General features: G+C 39.7%; 1 protein-coding gene across 1 annotated transcript in view; it reads right to left on the reverse strand.

The window, feature by feature from the left end:
* The window catches only part of PIK3R5 (phosphoinositide-3-kinase regulatory subunit 5), an 823,030-nt gene that overhangs the window by 421,530 nt on the left and 379,640 nt on the right, over positions 1 to 21,860 (reverse strand). The window contains exon 5 of the mRNA XM_044085025.1: positions 2,942 to 3,010. Coding sequence (XP_043940960.1) covers positions 2,942 to 3,010 — 69 coding nt within the window. The remainder of the gene's footprint in view (positions 1 to 2,941; positions 3,011 to 21,860) is intronic.

Raw genomic sequence — 21,860 nt, forward strand, 5'->3', positions numbered from 1 at the left:
TGGAACCAGAGTCTTGCTGCAAACCCATTTCCACATAAGCAAGAGGGTTCAGCTACCTAGCTGTTGCCAGCAATCTGCTAGAGTGGATAGATGTGTCTGCAGTTGTCATATCCTGTGTTACTGTTGCTGGACCCTGAGATGGACCTGTAACATTCTAATATAGATCAATATTGACAAGGACAAGTCCATTACTCTGTGGCTTACTACCAGTGGATTCATCATACTATTTAAAAGTGCCACTAGCACACTCATGTCTGCTTTGTTATTAATCCTGCCAAAAAGTGGAAAATTGACAAGGGTAAGGCATCTCAGCAAAGGGGACAAAGGCATGCATCAAGCTGCACAGTTATTTTCAAAATATATGCATGACCCTTGCATCATACAGTATGGCCTTGGAATACATGCAAGTCATGCACTACAATGAAATTCTGCTGAGTATGGCAGAAGACATGCAAGACCATGCACCACACCAGGTCTGTCTTCATCAGCAGCTACTGAAGAATACCCCTGCCTAAAGAGGGACATATATTTGCTACATGCAGTAGTTTTATACTAGCAGTACAAACTGTATCATGCAATTCAAATAAAAAGATGAAGGTTATAGGTACAGCACATACCTGTAAGTGGGAGGGGCACCAACATCAGTGTTACCACCAAGTATTCTGTGGTTTCATCTCTAGCCCAAAGGAAAGACCAGAGACTCCACTGTAATAGTCACTGAGGAGAAGCTGGACCACCCCCAGTGGAATACCTATCTGCTTTGATTTATCATGCATGATACCATACCAGATCCCACATTAGAGACAAGGCAACAGCAGACAATCATTGTGCACTCATAGCCACTAAAAGCATTCACCTTCCTGACTGTATCTTCCCACAGCCACCAAAATTGGTTCAGTTCCTGCCATGACCCAACACAGCCATTTGATGCTGCTGCTGTAACACTTCCATTTATACTGTATTTTCTGTAGACAAGAACTGCCATGCCACAGTTGCTGAGGAGCTATTACTCACCATAAGGCATGTAGGCAAGAAAAAGCACTGAGGTTAGATATTCATATACCAGAACACAGCTAACAGCACTGTTGTAGGCATGCAACTATACACAACATGCACACAGTCACATGACCGTGGGCATACATTGTTGAATTATGTTCCTGAACTGAATACTTCAATAAGCATACAATGTCTTCTACATCCAGAATGACACACATTTAGAGAACACCAGTTTTACAGTCAGCTATTCCCTTCGCAAATGTTCAAGCATATAGGTTTGTACATAAATGTAGAACATACCACGCAGAATGTCACCCACTGAATCATTACAATATCATATTATCATGCTAATAGTCATTAAATGGAGTTTCCATTCTGTGTGTATCTACCTGTATGGCCTGTGATACCTTGCATCATTAATGAGTTTCAATTACACTGATAGTTATGTGCCTACATTAGCTTTACTTGTGGTAAGCTTACTGCACAGTATAGCAATCCACTCACTTGACCAGCAAAATCTGGAATCCTCCACAGCTATTCACAGCAAACCTCCTAATGGTGTAGAAGACATGCATGTGATTTAAAACTGCATGTATTCTTTGTACAATACCCTACATCCTTGAACAGTTGGCTTTAGAGCTCCACCATTTTACTCTGCATTTAGCATCTCAGATATGCAGCATCTGCTGACCCATGCAACCTCTGGGAGCTGTTTCAATGTGAAGAATAGTACCTATCAATGTGTGGCTCTTTGGGCACCACTATTTGAGGTCAGCAGGAAACTATGACAGCATTCACATTACTTAAGTGCTATTACAGCCACCAGTTTAGACCATGGAAGTCTCAGTTGTATTGTATAGCCATATGGGTGGATCTGGCTGCTGATTTTTGGCTATCAGGAATCTACTGTAATGGGGTGCAGGTATGCCGCTATTATGATGTCCTGGCACTGAGAAGGCCTAGTGACTTACTGTACCTGGTAGGAGCAGGCACTACTGAATCACTAGCTGGATTCAGTAAATGTAATACTTCTGTGCATAATTCAGTACCTGTGTAGCTGTATTTTATATTGGGCTGTACATGATGTGATACAAGTATAGCTACATTATTTGCAATGTTTCTGGCTGGGCAGCATGGGTGTGTATATTTGGCATGGTATAAATGCATAGATTTGCCACTGTGTTTGTTTTAGGCTACTTAATTGAGATCACATGAGGCTTTTAGTTAAGTAGCCCTTTAGAAAGTATGGACTTTCAGGTTGGGCTTAATGGTATAAAAAAGTATTTGATAAAGTTAACATGTTTAATTATGTCTGCACATGTAAAACCCTTCATTTTCCTTGTCTTATTTTATCCATAGTATACTAGGACACAGTTGTGGACTACTGTATATGCTTTTTTGCTGTATACATAGCTTTCATGCCAGTGTGCTCCAATGTCTTCTACTGGTCAATTTTGGTTATATTGCTTATTCCTAATTTATAGTCATCTGGCAGCTTTCATTATTCATTCTTTCATATGTATGCAGTGTGTGTGTGTGTGTGTGTGTGTGTGTGTGTGTGTGTGTGTATGTGTGCATATGTATTCCTTTGTTGCGCAGTGTTTTCTACAAAGCTCAACAGACCTTTGGGAATCCCGCTTGTGATATCGTGTTTGCAGGCATACTATAAATTACACAAACATATTAATCCATCATGTAGACTTGTGGTGTTATGAATTCACTGCTCTACCCCAGTTTCAAAACAAACATTTTCGAAAAAACATTTTTAAGTTACAAAGAAATCAAAAGACTATGCATTCCTGGCTTTATAGCCACAGACACCTAAGAAGCATTTTAAATGTCCTTGACTCCTTCCCCGGTACATGCATGCCACTAATGCAATATTTATATTAAACTACAGTATAAAAGTTGATAGTATTTATACTTTAAATTATTTCATACTTACACGCAAGACAGCTGAATAAAACAACAAAGCTAGGGGAATCAGAAGTCCATATTCACAGTTTTCTTGCACCTGAAAAAATGTAAGCAAAGTGAAATATTAGGGCCTGCAGCAGATAAAACATTTATATTAAAATATTATAGGATTATAGTACACAAGATGGTCTAGAAGCAGAATCTTATCAGCTTGGAAGTTTGAAATGGAATGGAAAACATGACAATTTGTACCACAGATTTACAAGAAGTGGATGTATTTTGGGTACATACAACAGCCATTTGTTACTAAAATATATGGGTATGCTGTAGCAAACCAGATCCATCAAGTGAAAAGGTAATACACAACTTACAACTGGGGTAGGTGTCCTACAAGCTTTTTTGCTTACCTGGCTAGAGAACATAGCAGGAAATGTACGAGCAGAGCTCTTTCATGATCTTTGAAAGGAAAACATTTGAAGTTAAACATGCAACTCTAATTTACTACCATGCCCTGCATGAAATACCAAAATCTAAATATAAGCCATGGTACAAAAAACTTAGCTAAAAGCATAACTAACCCATTAAGTGCAAGGATGCAATACAGATGCAAGCAGGAAACACAAGATGCTGAAGCAGATATGATAGCTTAAGAACTGCTAGGTGCTGTTGAGTCTTTTTTTCCTGTTTACTGCATGCATAGTGAGAAGTCTATCCTTCTTTGCCCCTTCTGCAAAGGCAGTTCACTGCGGAACAAAAATTAGATTTTATGAGATGCAGATTGGGTTTGCATGAAACATTGAAAAGCAGCAACAGCTTGGATAGAAACTGCTCGACTGATTTTATTTTGCTGCAAATATCTGAGGGGCAGCAGACACATATCTGAGTCTGTAGAGACTCTTCCAAGGCTACACTATGTCAAGTGTTTTACAGAAATGACTAGTAGGTAGCCAGGTTACTACATGAATTTATCAACCTCAGTCTGCACTGGCAATGCCATGTTACTGTCAATTATTAGTAAAGTGGTACTGTTCAACAATCAGATCAAACAGTCCAGGCTTTTAATTTTCTGAAAAATGGCTGCACATATTTCAGCAGTAAGGTTTGCTGCTAAACATGAATCAGAATGACTTAATATACAGGCAGGAATGACTTCCGTCATAACAACCTTTGGCCCAATTCCTGACTACAGTGAAACTTTCTAGAAAGATGCTAGCTACAGCTCTTGCAGGGCAACAGATGCTGAGTATACAAAGCCCTCACTGCCCCTTTGCAGGAATACATCCAAATCAATACAGAGCCCTCTAACACTGCAGTATTTGAATTCTACTTAACCACAAACCAATTGTTTATTTAGGAAAAACACTCTTTCGATGTTAAAATATATTCTGTTATAATTAAATGGAGAGATTATTTCCTAAAAAACAGGTTTGCATTGCCCCAGGGTCTTTCTCAGAGGAATTTATAATACTGTCTTTTGTATTTCACATTTCTTATCGACAAAGATACACTAGCCTATCTATTCCAGCAGCACAAATGTCACATGACTATGTCATTCTCTATCTCACGCTAAAGTCTCTAAAGCATGGGCACTAATATCAATCACTTTCCGTTTGGTAGAGACAATCTGATAAAAATTCTGAAGTGCATTGTAGGAGAAAATCTTTATAAATTTCAAATAACTGTAAGTTTCTTTTTCGTTTTAGTGACAAAGTCATTATTAATATGGCTAGGTAGGAGCCTCTTTTCCAGGGAGACCCAGGATCACTGTCTGGTTAAGGTATTTTCCCAGCTTAGAAGTTGAGGGAATCAGACACTGGACTAAATGGTGAAGCTCACTAACAGAACACAGACTTAATCCTCTTTGCTAAACTGATAGGGTTCAAAATGGCAAAAACGTATGCTAACAATTTACTTTCCACAATTTATATTTTATGTTTGCTCATATATATCATTGCAAATCTTCAACAGATTTCACTGCAAAGGAAAAAGTGCCTACTTTAATTTGCATAAATACTGTATTAATCTCTAATGCAACAATTTGGGGAGGAAAACAGCTAAAATACAAATACCAATGAAAACACTAGTTGCAAAATGATTCCAAAAATATTAAGTTTTTTTATCTTGTTTTTGTGTGCTTTTTAGGAATAAAACATTTTTTATGTTATATTTTAAAATAAACATACGGTAGGTTGGTTGTTTAAACTAAGCTGAATTTTATATGCTTCTATTTAGTATTGTTGATTTTTAATATATATAAAACCTTTGGAAAGTTTTATTTGAGTGTTATACCTTTAAGACCTGATTACAGGTATTTTATGTTCGATGAGAATAATTTAATTTGATGTGTGTATTCTAGAGTCTGATGAAGCCTGTTACACACAGATGAAAAGCTATACTATGCATTACACAAGCTTAAATAAATTTGCACTATCTACCTTCACCAGCAGTGTCTACTTTTGGATTTTTTTTGCAACTAGTGTTTTCAATTGTATTAATCTCTGTCAACACTTCAGATAGGCAAGGTCTGTAAGTACTGCTTGTAAACTGAAGGTAGAAAAATACCATAAAATATGGCAGACATAAAACCAAAATGGTCACTATAACCATTTGACTGCTGTATTTACTATACCAACAGCAGTGCATTTATTACACCAACAGCAGGTACCATATATAATAGTTCCTGTTTCTCTTTACTTTTCACATCCTATTAGTATAGTTGCTTCACAAGGGCTTAGATTGCTCCACTGTTTTTATCATGACTTCTTTTGGCATAGTTTCAGGCATCTACTTTATCTTTTTCAGAAAAAAATGCTATTTTCTCAGGCAAAATATTCATATCTCCACCATTACGTTCTAAAGTTTTGAAGGAGAACTCCACCCATATGATAAGTTTTCCTCAACTTCAAAACAGTCTTATAAAATAAAAATAAAACAAAACAATCTAAGAAACAAAATCATCTGATTTAAGCATCTTCTTACACAGTTTTGCTGTGTGTGACATCACAAAGTATTTACCTCTAGTATCTGCTGTATCATTTGCTATCTCAAATTGTCACTCTGGATGTCAATCAGTAAGGAAGGAGGAAAGTATGCCCGACATTTTCTGCATTGACAAACTGCATTATGTTACTGCTTTCAAACTCATGTAGAGTCAGTAGGTAAAGAGAGCATGGTGATGCTGCCAGGTTTTCAGGTGGAAACGATCACCCAAAGATGACTTTCAAATGCAATGATTCTATTACCAGCAAGTTCTCAGGACTTCACATTTGCATTAGATGGTCTGTAAAAGATGCGGAGGTAGCAGCTCTTCTCTTTTTTCCCATCAACTTTACTAATTTAAGCTTCTTTTGGGTTGTTTTTTCTGTTTCTCCTTTTTCCTGCCATCTTTTCAGTTCCTTTCTGATCTTTCTTGGTTCCATCACAGCCCTCTCCAATCCTTCCCTTGAACACAATGCCACTCCTCCACCAACCTATCCTATGTTGCTTAGGCTGACAGACCTGGACCCTGGTACCACTCATGTTCCATCTTATCCTAACATTAGCACATTTCTGTTATCCCAACCAATATGGCCTTAGTCTCCATCACAAATGCTTCCACCTCAGTTATCTTCCCAAGTTTCTGAAACTGCTGTCCAATACCCTGATGGTGATCCATACATCTTATTCTTCCATAATCACCTCCTTCCATTCCTGTATTTTGAGAATTCCTGATCTATTACCTTTTCCTGACTTTTTTCTTGTATCCTTCTTCCTATTTTCTTCCTCATCATCATTTTTAGTGGACTCCCTCTTTTATTTATATAAATGCCATCTTCTACCTATCTCAATCCCATTTCATGCCTTGCTCTTTTTCCCCACACCTCCATCTTCCACTAAGTGCTATTACCTTCCTTCCCTTACTGCTCTTCCCAAGTCTCTCTCTCTTCTCACACTGTCCTTGTTATTTTCTTGGTCTTTGTGTTTACTTAGTGCTCATATGATATGTTTCCTGTACTTGTTTCTCTTTTCGTGTGTGTGTGTGTGTGTGTATGTGTGGGCGCGTTTTATATATATATGCATGCAGCGAGTACACCTGATTTACCACAAACAATGTGGGTTTAATTGATATAACAAAAAAAAAAAACAGATTGACTTCACCAAAATGCAGCCAATCTATAAACAGTAAATAAAACAGGATGCTTGCAGTAAAATAAGACAGTTCAGTCCTTAAGACGCAATAGTAGAAGTAGTTTGCACAGATGCATAATATTTCTTTCTCTCTCAGTGCTGGCAGTCAGTTGCAAATGAACCTTCCACCAAGTCCACCAAAATACAACTTTTTAATACAAAATGCTCTACCAAATAAATACTACCCACAATAATGCAAGTCCAGGGGATGTTTACAGATATACACACTGCAGTCTTTATAGTTTATTGTTCTCACTGGCATGACTTCCTCTAGCAAAATGATTAAAAGTCTCTGTCAGAATCTGCCCAGTTACGCAACCTCCAGATTTTTCATTACCAGGACTTCCAGTGACAATTATAGACTCTTCACTGGACATCTGCCTTGCAACTGAATGCTCCAGCCTTAGACAGTAAGCTCTGAATTCCAGCATGGCAGATGACTGCTTCGGTCTAGGACAGTCTCTCTTTCAGAGATAATACTCCACATAATAGCATACCAGACTGTTCCGTATTCTCCCAAACGACCTCTGCCATACTAGAATTACACTGGCCTAGGCACAGGTTAGCAGCTCTTTATATATATGACAACCAGGTATCTCAGCTTGACCAGACTACTGCCCATTACTTTACTCTAGGCATGTAAAAGCTATTCTGCCTTAGCCAAATACACCAAAAAAGTATAATATATATATAATATATGATGGAAGAACGAGAGGGAAGGAGCTGTCCCAGTACTCTGCATTAGGAATCCTGTGTTGAACTGATGAAACTGTTTCCTTATTTGTGTCAGGAGTTATCTAGCACTGTTTGCCTTGCCTTAAATTTGACTCTCAGCTTCAGAATTATAGCCATCACATACAGCAGGAAACAATAGTCTAAATAAACGTTAATCTAAATGTCCATATCCAGTATGTAACTTCACTGGTACAGTGAAAGAATGAATGGCAAGACCTACCAGATGCTTCCTTCCTTCCTTCCGTACTGCAAAGGTAATTATCTAAAGTGTAAAATTGTGAGGGAATTCATTTTTTATGTATTACTACAAGTCTATTCTGCAGAATTCAGAAAAAATACAATAAGCAAAATAAGCCTGTTGGAACAGATGTCTGTACTAATATGCAGTCTGTAAAGGAGACCTATATGGATTTATTTAGTGACACTAACTCACTGGACTTCCACATGTCAAAATTCAGTTCACAATGCAGTTTTCAGATTTAGCTTCATGTTTGTTGATGCACTTAAGCCTAAGCACAATACAAAAGTGTTACTGAAGCATTGTAAATGAAAAAAATTATAATGCATAGCACTATAAAGTTTATTAAATCATCTGAGCAGATATACTCTGGGTATAAATAAAAAAGCCAAATGATTCTGAAATTATAAAATGAAAATAACTACAATAAATTTTAAGATATGATTCAAATTAAACTCGTACAAGTAATTTCAGTTGATAAAATGCCTTGCAGCTGCACACAAATAAACCATAGCTTATGGGTTGATAACTGTGGCACAAATCTATATAGAAATATCAGATATATTAGTCCAAAATGCCAGGAGATTCAGCAGCACCATCCACAATTCAATTCAAAACTGATGCAATGAAAAAGGTAGTAGTAACACCATCTCAAAACACAGATGTTGGAATCCCAAAAGGTTCAATGATGAATCAGCATTTAAAAAAACACACTCCCAAAACAGAATTTGCTGAAGATTACACAAAATCATAAGTAGGATCTCGGCAGCCTTAAAACAATGTAACATGTGCCCCAAACACAGTAAAAGCAGCCCTAAATCCTGGAATTGGAAGAGTCTGCTAACGGACACACATATCTGAAGAAGCACAGTGGTAACAGACCCAATTGCTGATACAGCAATTCCAAATGCTGAAGACCACCGTTGTCAAAAAGCCTTATCTGAGTTGTCCCAAACACTTGATGCAAGAGTCCCACGAACTGAAAAGCACTGTTAAAAATAACAAAGAGCCCCAAGAACATAAATGTTTGAGCTCTAGCGGTTGAAAGTTGTTTAACATCCCAAACATTGATAAACAATGCAATGTTTTAGGTTATACAAGCCAAATTAAAAAAAATCAGACCAAGGCCAACCTAGGCAGCCAGTGTTTGCCTTCTTGCCTTCTGTGGAGATATAATATAACATTGATATACTAAAAATTATTGCAAAGCTTCTTTGACTCATGGCACAGAGGGATAAATCCCTGATTGCACCCCAGATGGCCAGTGTTCAGACAGCAGCATAGGGTAGTAGGGAATGGATGTGGGGGTGGGTGGGAGTGAGTGACTGATGCCAGCTCGGCCATCCTGAGGGAGGATGGAAACTACCTAGGCTCACTGCAGTCGCAGCGTTAAGAGCCCGGTGAGCTTCACACTGTGCGCTATGTACCACTTAGCTGGGAGGCCGTCCAGGTATGCAAGTGAGCCTGTATGTCCCAAACTCAGCCACTGTGGAACTTGCAAGGCTGCTGCTGGGTGGTTAGGGCACACTCACCAGCAGTACTTAGATGCTGCCACAGCATCCCCTGTCTCATTGGCTCTGAATGTAGGTCAAGTTGAGTTTAGGGGAGGCTAAGTTTGGTCTGATAAATTTGGTGAAGAAGGAGAAGAATTGATGGCAGGTAATGGGCAAGTGTGGAAGGTAGAGGAGAAACAAAATATGGCAACACTTATGTGTAAACCCCCCCCTGCTGACTGTGCAGTTTCCCATCTCTAAAGTGCAGTATGCATTAGTAAGATACTTAAGCTCCTTTTTTTGCATGTGCCTTACTGAGCTATGATGCAGTGAAATGTAAAAGAAAGTATGTGGCATCAGAACATAGACTTGCCATCATGACATTTATGAAGCAAAGTAAGAAACTAGGCATGCTCAAATTATGTGATCAAAATGATGCATGATGATGACAGATGACATATAAATATAGTATATGTACTGATATTCTGGTATTTTACTGCTATTATGCAGCTGTTAGAATAACCTTACCACCCCAGGTCATAAGCACAACAGGTGACATTTTATAACTGCAGAGGAGATGCATTCTCAATGAGGAAATCATTTGCATCCATGCAGATTGTAACATGCAGATTACTTAAATGGGTTATCGAGTTTGTGGTATCTAGGCTAACTGAAATCATATCACTCATAATTCAAATTAGCTATGATAGGTAGTAGAAGTCTTTCAGTCATACCTCTCAACCTCTTAGAGCAAGAAATCTGCACAAAGCGATAAATAATGGGGGGACAAAGGCCTCAAAATAGGGACAATTTCTAAATATTGCTTTTACAAACTTAGAAAGTCGATAGAATAATAGGTTTTGCATTAATATGATTTTTCTGATGGGTATGAAGTCTGAAACTCAAATACCTGTCATTGTTTTCTGACTTCAGTCCTCCATGATTTGCTGGAAAACCACAATTATATGAGAAACAGAGCAAAAATATAAGGCATAAATCTGGACATTCTGCAAAAATATAGATAAGTTGGGACGTATGAATCTAAATTACATTATATGAAAAAAATAACTTTTAACTTAAATCTTAACTGAGAAAATGATTTCATTTTCTAGTTGATAGATTTTGGTTCGTCATATTACATATTTTTATCAGTTTTTCTTCAACCTTTTGTGGGATAAAGCAGGTATTAAAAATAAATAAATTAAATAACTTCAAGAGCGAGACAGAGACTGACATCTACATGCCATTAAAAGTGAGACATTCAACAGGTTCCACAGTTAGGCAAGTACTGACAAAAAGATACAATGCAGAAATAAAACTGTATTCTTTATGTGACACACTTCAATAGATTAAATCCCTGTTACTTCCCATGGCACTTCTTGAGACAAAAACATTATGTACATGGCAAAACAGAATGGATTCACTCCATAAAAGATTTATCAGACATTTCCAAATGGAAAAAAATAAAAAAACAATGGGAGTATATCAGGGTCACTGCAGAAGTCACTTCCTTTTTACATTAAACTTTACTTTCTTAAAACTGAAGAGTAATAAAAGCAGGAAATATGCATTTTGCCCGAAACTAAAATCTATTAATCTGTAACACAGACAGGAAGTAAGGTTCAGGAAGCAGCACATGTAAAATCACATAGCAAAGAATATCGCTAAAGAAATTACATCTTCAGTAGTCACCAACATTTAAGAAATGGTATGTAAGCTTACCGACTTGCTACCTTAACGTTTCTTGCCTATTACTAAGAGCTACGGCCACAAGTTTTATCTTACACAGTCAATGATAATGGTCTATCAGAAAATGTTATATAAAGGTGTGACCTGTCAAGGGTGCACAGGGTTTAAAGAACACTTTCTGAGCAAGCTGAATGAAGAGAACCAGAGGCTTATTGACTCTAACCAACTGCTCCAGCTAGCCCCAATATTGATCCTCACCAGTATAAACAAGCACATATATGCATAGATACACACACACACACACACACACACACACACACACACACACACACACACACACACACACACATTCAAGCTCTCTTAAATCTATTTGTTGTCTTAAATTTCAGCAATTTTCTATTGTCATTTAAAGGCCCATTTACCCTTTTTATAACAAAAGTATTTCCTTAAATCAGATTTAAACCTTATTTTGGTTTCAGGCTGCACTTCACTATCTTCCATTTTAGATAGTACAGTTGTGTACACCTACCATAAATGTAGATGTTCGAGTGTCTTCACTGTTGCAGTCATAACTGTAGGGTGTTCCTGCCGGCAGGCAGCCCGAGGTCGACCAGAATCCCAAAGTCTGGGTCCGGCGTCGGCTGTACCAGCAAGTACCCTGACGTCAGAACGCAGAGGTATAAAGCTGACAGCCGACGCCATCTTCTCCAGTCTTTCTTGTCCCAGATGTCAGAAGTCCCCCAAAATAACCAAAAACGGTGTCCAAAAAGGAAACACAAATACACCACAAAAGAAGAGGAAGATAAGAGGGGATAGGTGGGAGGGAAACACCGACTGCAACAGTGAAGACACTCGAACATCTACATTTATGGTAGGTGTACACAACTGTACTATGTTCTTCGTGTTTCACTGTTGCAGTCATAACTGTAGGGTGGAATCCCAAAGCTGTGATAAGGGAGGAGGTTATGTAGAAGAAGGGGCAGCCAGAAGGCCCTGCAAAACAGCAGAGGCAAAACCTGCCCTAGACTTGGAATACAAAGGGAGATTATAGTGCTTAGAAAAAGTATGCACTGAACTCCAAGTGGCAGCTTCCAAAATGTCCTTGGTAGGAACTCCTCTGAGAAAAGCAGCTGAAGTGGCAGCTGCTCTAGTAGAGTGACTTCTAACAGTACCAGGAATCTGCTTCCCACAGTGAGAGTAACAAAATCTTATCCCATGGGCAATCCATTTGGAAATAGTTTGTTTAGAGATAGCCTTGCCTAGAGAACTGGAGGCATAAGAGATAAGCAACTGATCAGATTTTCTGAAATCTTTAGTTCTGTCCAGATAGAACCGTAGCTGTCTGTGTACGTCCAGTGAATGCAAAATCCTTTCCCCTTTGTTTTGAGGGTTTGGAAAGAAAGTAGGAAGGTGTATAGTCTGATTTAAAGCCACTTTAGAAATCACCTTAGGCATAAATGTAGGATTGGTCCTCAAGGCAACTCTGTCTTGGTGGAAAATAAGGTATGGTTCTACAGCCATGAGAGCTTGCAACTCTGATACCCTTCTGGCAGAAGTCAAAGCTAATAAAATAGCTGACTTCCAGGATAAGAACTTGATGTCCGAAGCAGCAGCAGGCTCGAAGGGAGGTAAAGTAAGTTTTTCCAAAACATAATTAAGATCCCAAGCAGGAACAGGAGGAGTTCTAGGAGGTCTTAAATTCTTAGCCCCTCTCAAGAATTGTCTTACCAACTGGTGAGAGAAAATGGGGGGATCAGTGTTGTAATGAGCCGAGATAGCAGAAGCATGGATTTTAATGGAAGAAAAGGAGAGGCCTTTAAGCAAAAGGTCAGAGAGGTAAAGTAAAATGGAAGAAATGTCAGGTAAAATAGGATCAGAACCTCGATCCCGCATCCAAATACAAAATCTTTTCCATTTAGAAGCATAAGACATTCTAGTGCTAGGACGCCTAGCTTCTAAGAGAACATCCAAAACTTGTTTGGGTAAAGCAGAAGGAGTCAAAGGCCCTTGTAGAGCCAGGCTGCCAGGCAAAGAGTCTTGATTTGAGAGTGTAGCATCTGACCCTGATGTTGGGACAGGAGAGAAGGAAACAGAGGCAGAATCCGTGGAGGTTCCAAGAACAGGTGTCTTAGAGTTGGATACCAAAACTGTCGAGGCCAATTTGGAGCTATCAAAATGAGAAACCTGGGTTTGTCCTGTTTTATTTTCAGTAGTACCCGAGGCAGAAGAGGAAGAGGAAGGAAGGCGTAACCCGAAAGATTCCTCCAGATGAAAGACAGGGCATCCACTTTCCAAGCTGTTTTGTGGAAGGACCTGGTGCAAAAGAGAGGCAGCTGATGATTGAGATGGGATGCAAACAGATCTATCCGAGGGCAACCCCAAACTGCCGTAATCTTGCTGAATAAGTTGGGGTCTAGCATCCATTCGTGAGGATCCAAAAGATTTCTGCTTAGGCTGTCTGCTAAGAGATTCTGTTTTCCTGGAATTAATTGAGCTTGAAGATGCAGATTCAGATTTAGAGCTGTGTTCCATAGACTCATGGCTAGTCTGCAAAGGGGGTGTGAGTGAGAGCCTCCCTGTTTGTTTATATACCACATGACTGTGGTATTGTCAGTGCGAATCAGAAGATGTCCTGGTTGCAAAAGATTCTGGAAGGCTAGAAGAGCATTTTGGACTGCCAACATTTCCTTCAAATTGATGTGCCAGGGGAGATGCTTCTTTGTCCAATAACCCTGCTGGCAATTGTTTAGATAATGAGCTCCCCAAGCATAATCCAAGGCATCTGTGGATATGATCTGAGCAGGATGAGGTAGACGAAAGGGATTCCCTTCGTTTAAAGCACAAGCCCTGGACCACCAAAGGAACTCTTTTTGGAGGCAGGGAAGCAGAGGTATCATTGTTTCCAGGCTGTGGTAATGCTGAGACCATACACTCTTTAGGTACCATTGAAGTTTTCTCATATGAAGCCTTGCATTTGGAATCAACAGGATGCAAGAAGCCATGTAGCCCAAAGCCTGCAGGAATTTCCTTGCAGTGAGCTGAGTTAAAGAAGCCAAGGTCTTGAAAATTGATGCCAGCTGTACTTGTTTTTCTGGAGTAAGGAAGGCCCTTTGTAAGCTTGTGTTTAGAAGAGCCCCCAAAAAGATCATTTGTTGAGAGGGGACCAAATGTGACTTTTTTATGTTCACTGAAAATCCCAGTAGTAAGAGAAGATGCTGAACAAATTGCAGATGTTGAAGTAAAAGATCCTTGCTGTCCGCCTGAATAAGGCAGTCATCCAGGTAGGGGTAAATTTGAATTCCTTGGAGTCTGCAATAAGCTACTACTGGAGCCAGACACTTGGTAAAGACTCTGGGCGCAGTAGATAAGCCAAAGGGCAGTACAGAGAATTGAAAGTGTCTCGAACCTGCCTTGAATCTGAGGTATTTTCTGCGTTCCTGTCTGATGGGAATGTGTAGATAGGCTTCCTTCAAGTCCAATGTCACCATCCAAGCATCCTGGGAGAGCATGGGAAGAAGTTGGTGCAGAGTAAGTATCTTGAATTTTTGAATTTCCAGGAAGGTATTTAACACTGAGAGGTCCAGAATAGGTCTCCATGAGTTTTGTTTCCTTGGGACCACATATAGTCTGGAGTAAAAACCTTTTCCCATCTCTGGAAGTGGAACAGGTTCTATGGCTTTCATGACCAATAAAGCGTCCACTTGATTTAAGGCCTCTGACCATTGATGTTTTGGCAGATCCGGCCAACCCGAAGACCTTGGCAGAGTATGAAAGTGGAATTTGTAGCCTCTTAAAATCACATCTAAAACCCATTTGTCCTGGGTAATATGAGTCCAATTTTGGTAGAAAAGAGAAAGTTTTCCTCCGAGAGGGGCTTCCAGGCAAGGAGGACCTGTAGCCCAATGGAGACAGTCATTGAGTCTGCTTCTTTTCAGATTGAGGTCTGTCTTCTCCCCTTCTAGGTGAAGAAGCCTGAGCCTGCCTCCGACCTCTGGAGCGTCTATATCTTCCCCTTTGAGGCCTGTCAGACGTGGGAAAGGACCAATTTTTGGAGGGCCAATGTCTAGAAAATCTAGGAGGCTGAACTTGTAAAAAAATCTTTAACAGTCTGCATAGACTTTGCTTTTTCTTCCATCTTTTTAATAACCTCCTCAGCCTTGGACCCAAATAAAACATCAGGCTGAACAGGGGCATCTAACAGTTTAGCCTTAACCTGTTCAGGCAAATTCTGCTCACGAAGCCAAGAATGTCGCCTGATAACAGTACCAGAGGCTGTGGCCCTGCAAGAAGCTTCCAAGGCATCAAAACCACAATGTAAACTATGTTTGCTAACTTGTTCAGTTGCATGCAATACATCCTGTAATTCCTTGTCCTCTGCACATGCAGGAAAGGTAGAGAGCCTTTGCTTTAGAACAGACAAAAGAAATTGCTGATACTTGAACATGTGAAACTGGCAATTTAAAGCCCTAATAGAAAGGGTAGCAGAGGTGTAAACCTTTTTGCCCCACCTGTCCAAGGCACGGGAATCCTTTACAGAAGGAATAGGATTTTTAGAAGAAGTGGCCTTAGCAGCCCTAGAACCCTGAGAAATGGTTTCAGGATCAGCAGAAGGGTTCTTAAATAAGAATTGATGGGAGTCAGGGACTCTGTAAAATCTATCAGGCTTAGAAGGAGCAGGCAGCAAAGAATCAGGATTTAGGTTAGCTTCAGAAAAAGCATCATCCACAATATCAAGTACAGGAGGAATAGCCAAAGGTCTGTGTTGAGGGAGTAGGAGAAATTCCCTAAGTCTCTTCTTGGAAGCAGAATAATCCTGACCTTCCCAATGAAAATGCTCCCTCATCTCATGTAAGGTTTCCCCAAAAGAGAAATCTTCAGGGGGAGAAGCAGAGGGAACAGAGTCCTCTGCATCAGAATCCTCATAAGGAGGAAAAGAATAATCCTGATCAGAGGAACAGACAGAAGACACAGAAGCCTGATCAGAAGAATCATAAGGAATATCCTGTCTAGGCCTTTTTTCTGGAGGAGGGTAAGAACCCCTAATCATTGTAAGTAAATCTTCAGCCATCCGAAGTAATTGCTTCTGGGACTTGGGAGCTGTATCCGAGGCAGCTTGTGAAGATACCCTTGGTTTAACAGGAGTCTTTGACTTTGCCTTTGTCTTTGTAGAAATAGTAATATTAGAAGGCCTAAAACCCCCTCAGAAGCCGGTATCTGCACAGCAGTTCCGGACCCATCTGAAGGAGCGACGTCCGAAGGTCCTGCAGCAGATAAAATACTGGGCCTAGAAGGCTCCCCATGGGAGTCCGTGTCGGCCATCGGTTCCGAAGTGGCGGATGACAGGGGCTGTAAAAGCACCTCACTGATGACCGCCGAACCCGAAGCTGGCTCTAGCTGCAAAATATCATGTTTGGACCTCGGAGGCCTATCCTTGTCTTTGCGTTTTTTCTGAATTCCGGTAGTCGGTAAAGTATCCGACGACATCCTATAATTAAATCGTCTACCGAAATAATTCAAGGCCCAATCGTACCTACGCTTGATAGTGCGAGAATTAAACCTGGCACAGAACCGACAGCAAGAAACATCGTGGTCAGGGCCTAAGCAAGGTAGACAGTAAGAGTGGAAATCTTTATGAGGTATTTGTTTCCCACACGATATACAATTATTAACTTTTTCTGACATCGGAGGAGCAAGAAAAAAGTTTCCCCAACGGGGTACTTAGCTTGAGAAGAGAAGTAGAAAACTTCGGACCGACGACAATCAAAGCACGATGTCTGAAAAACGCCAACCAACGATTTGCGAGCTGCTTTCCACCGCACGGCAAGAAAGACTGGAGAAGATGGCATCGGCTGTCAGCTTTATACCTCTGCGTTCTGACGTCAGGGTACTTGCTGGTACAGCCGATGCCGGACCCAGACTTTGGGATTCTGGCCGAACTCGGGCTGCCTGCCGGCAGGAACACCCTACAGTTATGACTGCAACAGTGAAACACGAAGAACATCTGCTTTGCACCCTATGACTAGCTTGTTTTGATTTCCATAATGCAGTCCATAATTCAGCACTTCCATTTTGCTTCTTGCATTCTTTTAGCAAATCTCTGTGGGATGATAACTATCCCATATTCTACACTGGCCAACAATAAATGCATTTTTAGTTTCGAATGTATCCATGGTACAGTAGTGTTTTCAGAATTCCAGGCTTAAGGGAAGTGAGAGAAAAGGACAGTGATTGCCAGTACAGTCATGAAGGAAGACAAATTATATTTTGGTATTTTGGTACAACTTTTAAATTCGGACTCCTGAAAAGTCATGAAGGAAGACAAATTTTATTTTGGTATTTTGGTACAACTTTTAAATTCGGACTAATGAAATTTCAGTCTGAATCATGATTATAACTCTCTGCCCTCCTGTTGCTATAGCAGATGCTTTTTCTTCACCACCTGTGACATTTCTACAGTGGTGATCCTCTGACGTTGACTTTAGGACCTTTGTTAACTGTAAAAGTCTTTTGTTGTAGGATCAAGACCTATGCAATAACTGCAACTTCTGCACACATACTGCAGGGACATGACAGCATTTTAAACAAACAGTAGACAACTAGTGTGTGTTTGTACACTTGCATTTCCTTTGACATATATAATCAGAAAGTGCATGGTGAGTACTGTTAGTAGCATGTCATGGGAGTTGACTGTATATGTGAAAAGGATGTCATAGGCTTAGTTTCGGTTAAACTGCAGCAGACAGTGAACAATCACTGTGCTTTAAAAATCCCTACACTGGAGACAGTGACAGTAATACACCTACAGTACTAGGTGGCTGGACATATTTGCCATTTCTTTACTGAATTAACATGTGGCTGATGGGACTGCCTTCCTCCCACTTCTCTGTATAAGTTGGTAGACTTTTTTTTATCCTTTTGCCTCAGATTCTCATTATACCATTGTTGTCAACCTCGATTAAGAGTTTGAACAGACCTGACATCTATTGAGCAGAAAAATGTTTTAACCATTTTTGTCACATTTTGAGCCGAAGGGATTGTATTAATTAAGCTTAGGGTCAGTAGGTAACGTTATGGAATTGTTATCGATTTTTAATGGCCTTTTCTTCTTTTTAGGGTTAGTGAGTAACATGCTATAGAATTGTTATCAATTTCTTAAGCCTTTTCCTCTTTCTATAAAACAAAAGTAATTTTACATTAATCCAAAAGACAAAAAAATTGAAATATTAAATAAAAGACAAGTGATGAAAAGTGCATCACATGCACAAATCAAAAGACTGGAAAAAATTACTTAAAACACTTCATACGGCATTGACAAACCCATGACTTATTGAGGCCTAGTGGACTCTAGATCCCCAATTTAGTTTAATTATTTCTTGCAGCAAAGCAAACAAATTATTTCCTCCACTGAAGCCAAGAATATTGTGTATAGTCTGCCTCAGAGGGTTTGCTACTGCAGTTTAGTTTGGCTGCACCCACTGCGATGCTTGGCCAGTGCATAGCTAGGCTGAGGTGAAGAGGCAGTCACCCCTGGTACAAAGAGTTGAGAGACACAACTAGCATATACTGATCATCTTTACTGCATTACCAACATTCATTGCATTTGTGGTCAGGACTGAAGTGCATTAGTGCTCTGTCCTCTTTCTCCTAGAATACAAAATATAAACCTAAGCACTTTTTTAGTTGTCAAGTATGAAAGGATTTAGGATCTTTAATGTTTATTTATTTAATTATTTATTATTAGTTTTTTTTAAGCTGCAATAGTACCAGAACTAGGAAGGGCACAGAGTGACAGAATTGCTGGAATTGCTAGCTATAGGTCTGTATTTGGCTATACCCCCTATGTCTTATTTTAGACATCTGAAAAGACAGCAACTGTATCTCCCAGTTCCAAACAATGAGGTGATTTCTTATGAGTCAATAATAATGGTAAATCTATTTATCTATTAAGCATTAAACCTTTATCTGATTGCCCTTCAGTCTATATATGTCTATATTTCTGTCTCCATCTCACCCTTTTACTTCCCCTCATCACCACGAAAGTCTTAAAATATTGTGCATTCCAAAAGTCACTTGCGTGTTAGATGGCTGTCATAGTAAGTACAACAAATGTATACAGACGGAAACCATATCAGCAGCCTTGTCTCACCCTGGCCAAAGCAAGGCTTTCATCTTTTTTTTTTTCCCATAAAGTCATGTCTGCTAAACTGTGTGCCATCTCTAGAGCATACACAATTTAGTTCTGACTATGCCACAGAAGAAGACTAGGGATACACTAATGGTGTGGGCACTGGAGAACCTGGCTGGGAATGGTTGGAAGTAGTGGCGAATGTCAGTGCTCCCATCGCGGGGATGTGAGATGGTGAAGGGTTTCTGGAGAAGCACTAGCTGGTTGAATGCCATGAAGTGCAAGTCTTGAGCCATGGACTTGGAAGAAATGAACTTGCTAAGAACACATTGCAACTTTTGCTGAAGGTCATGTACACTCCTATTCCAGGCCAATATAGCAGCTACTGTCCAACCTGCATGGATAGGGTTTAGGTCAGCTGTTTCTCTGGTGCCAAGATTCTTGACATGACCTCAGCACAAAGGCATTTCCACCCCAAATACGAGTATATCATTGTAGTTTCCTGTCTTGGGATGAATGTCCTTAGATGCTACACCCTAGGGGAGATGCAGAGACTTGTTTGAGTTGTCCGTGTGTGTGTGTCCATGGCAAGAAAGAGGCATGTCTTGATCAGTATTTTGCCATCTCTGAGAATGATGCCACTATTCTAAAACAAAATGACTAACTAATTGGCATCATTTCAGTGGAATCTAGTGTTTGTCAGCATGGGAGGTGAAAATTGAGAGCCCTGCTTTTTCATCAGTTTTGTTTGCATCTCTCTTGTCAGTACTTCTACATACTGATTAAGACTTTATTCCCTCACTGTGCATTTTTTTAGGCAAAGTCCATCTCTTGGACATTCCAGCCTATCAAATTCCAGTCCAGCTCCAATAAAGGTAGCACTTGTCAATGTTAGGAGCCTGAACAAAAAAGTTGCCCAGTCTTGAGGCCTTCCTGACACTCCATCACATACCATTACTGAAACTCAATTTTAATATACTGACAACATGCCCCCTCACCAGGGTATTTCAACTATCACTTGTTCCAGCCGTATGGGAGTGTCAGGCAATAGCTGCATTTACCTGCTCCCCCAATAACTCATGTTAAATCCCTTAACAAACAAATTTAGAACTCTGGGTCAACTTAATAACATTAAATAAAACCAAATAACACATTACTGTAAAGGTCAGATCCCCCTCAGTGACTCCTAATGACCATGTTAACTGCTTCAGTAAGCTGAATTCTATACCCACTACATCCACTATACTAATCCATCCTATTCAATAACTCGATCACATTCAGAGTACTCCAAATAGAATCTAATTTCCCTGTCTGACAATCTGAAGAATTTGAAATGCACCCCACTGGTGACTTGATCACTAAAGTCTCTACATTTAACACTTAATTGCTATACTCATCAAAACCAGAATCAAGACAACTCCAATCACATATGGCAAAGTATAATGGAAAGTTCAAGACTAAACCCTGATGGCGATCCTCTCAAACAAACAAATTTGGCAGTTAGAGTAAATACTACTTGCTTCATATAAAAGCTCCCTCCAGAAACGTTACTTAGGGCAGTAAGAACTCAATCATAGCACTAAAAAGACTAAAGCAGGCTATGACCAACAGAAGGTATCCCTCTACAACATGGATAACTGTAAAGCCTTTCTAATGTTATTAGGAATATTAGAAGTAACATCAAACACTGCATTAAACTCTAGCTGAAAGGCACTACATATTGAGATCCCAAAACCATAGCCAATGCCTTAGATGACAAATTATGTTCCAATATCATTCTTCCTACCATTCCTTTCCTTGAATCATTAAACTCCTCTTCATCCAAAATCACTATGGATAAGATCCCATAAGCTTATTCCAAAACCAAAATTGATAACTTTATGGGCCTTTAAACTGGTGGCAGATGGTCAAGTCAAAAGTGTGTTTGGTTGATATCTGCTTAGTCATCTGCTTTTGGTCAACTAAACAGATGGTTCTCAGTGTTTTGAAATATTCCCATTCTCTGATTTTGTGCATTCTTGGAGTAAATATATATATAATCAGCAGGAGCTGTGGGGGTTCCCCGCAAAAAACATTGTTTTTTGTGTGTGTGTTTTGTTTCATTTTAGTCTTTGCATGCACTGAGGCTGTTTCTTGGAGCATGTGTAGTGTTGTCGACATTCTCATTTTTGACATATTGTGGATACTATTTTCCTTGTCAACAAACACAAATGTTGACATAATATTGGATAATCCTGTAAACTACACCCGTCTGTCTTATAGTTAGTCCAAAATGAAAAATTTCTGACTCCTCAAACCTTTTTAACCAGAGTCCAACCATGATGTATGTAACTGACTGACCTCCAAAGAATGACCATCGTGATGCCACTCCACAAAGGTAGCTCCACTGCAGACCCTCGTAGCTATCACCTTATTCTCCTCACCAGCATCATCGGTAAAATCATGGAATGTATCTCAGCCTGCTTCTTAAATAACAAAATCAATGAGCTACAAACTATCA

Source organism: Protopterus annectens, chromosome 10.part0 (assembly GCF_019279795.1).
Source record: "Protopterus annectens isolate FY-2018-M chromosome 10.part0, PAN1.0, whole genome shotgun sequence".
Classification (NCBI taxonomy): Eukaryota; Metazoa; Chordata; order Ceratodontiformes; family Protopteridae; genus Protopterus; species Protopterus annectens.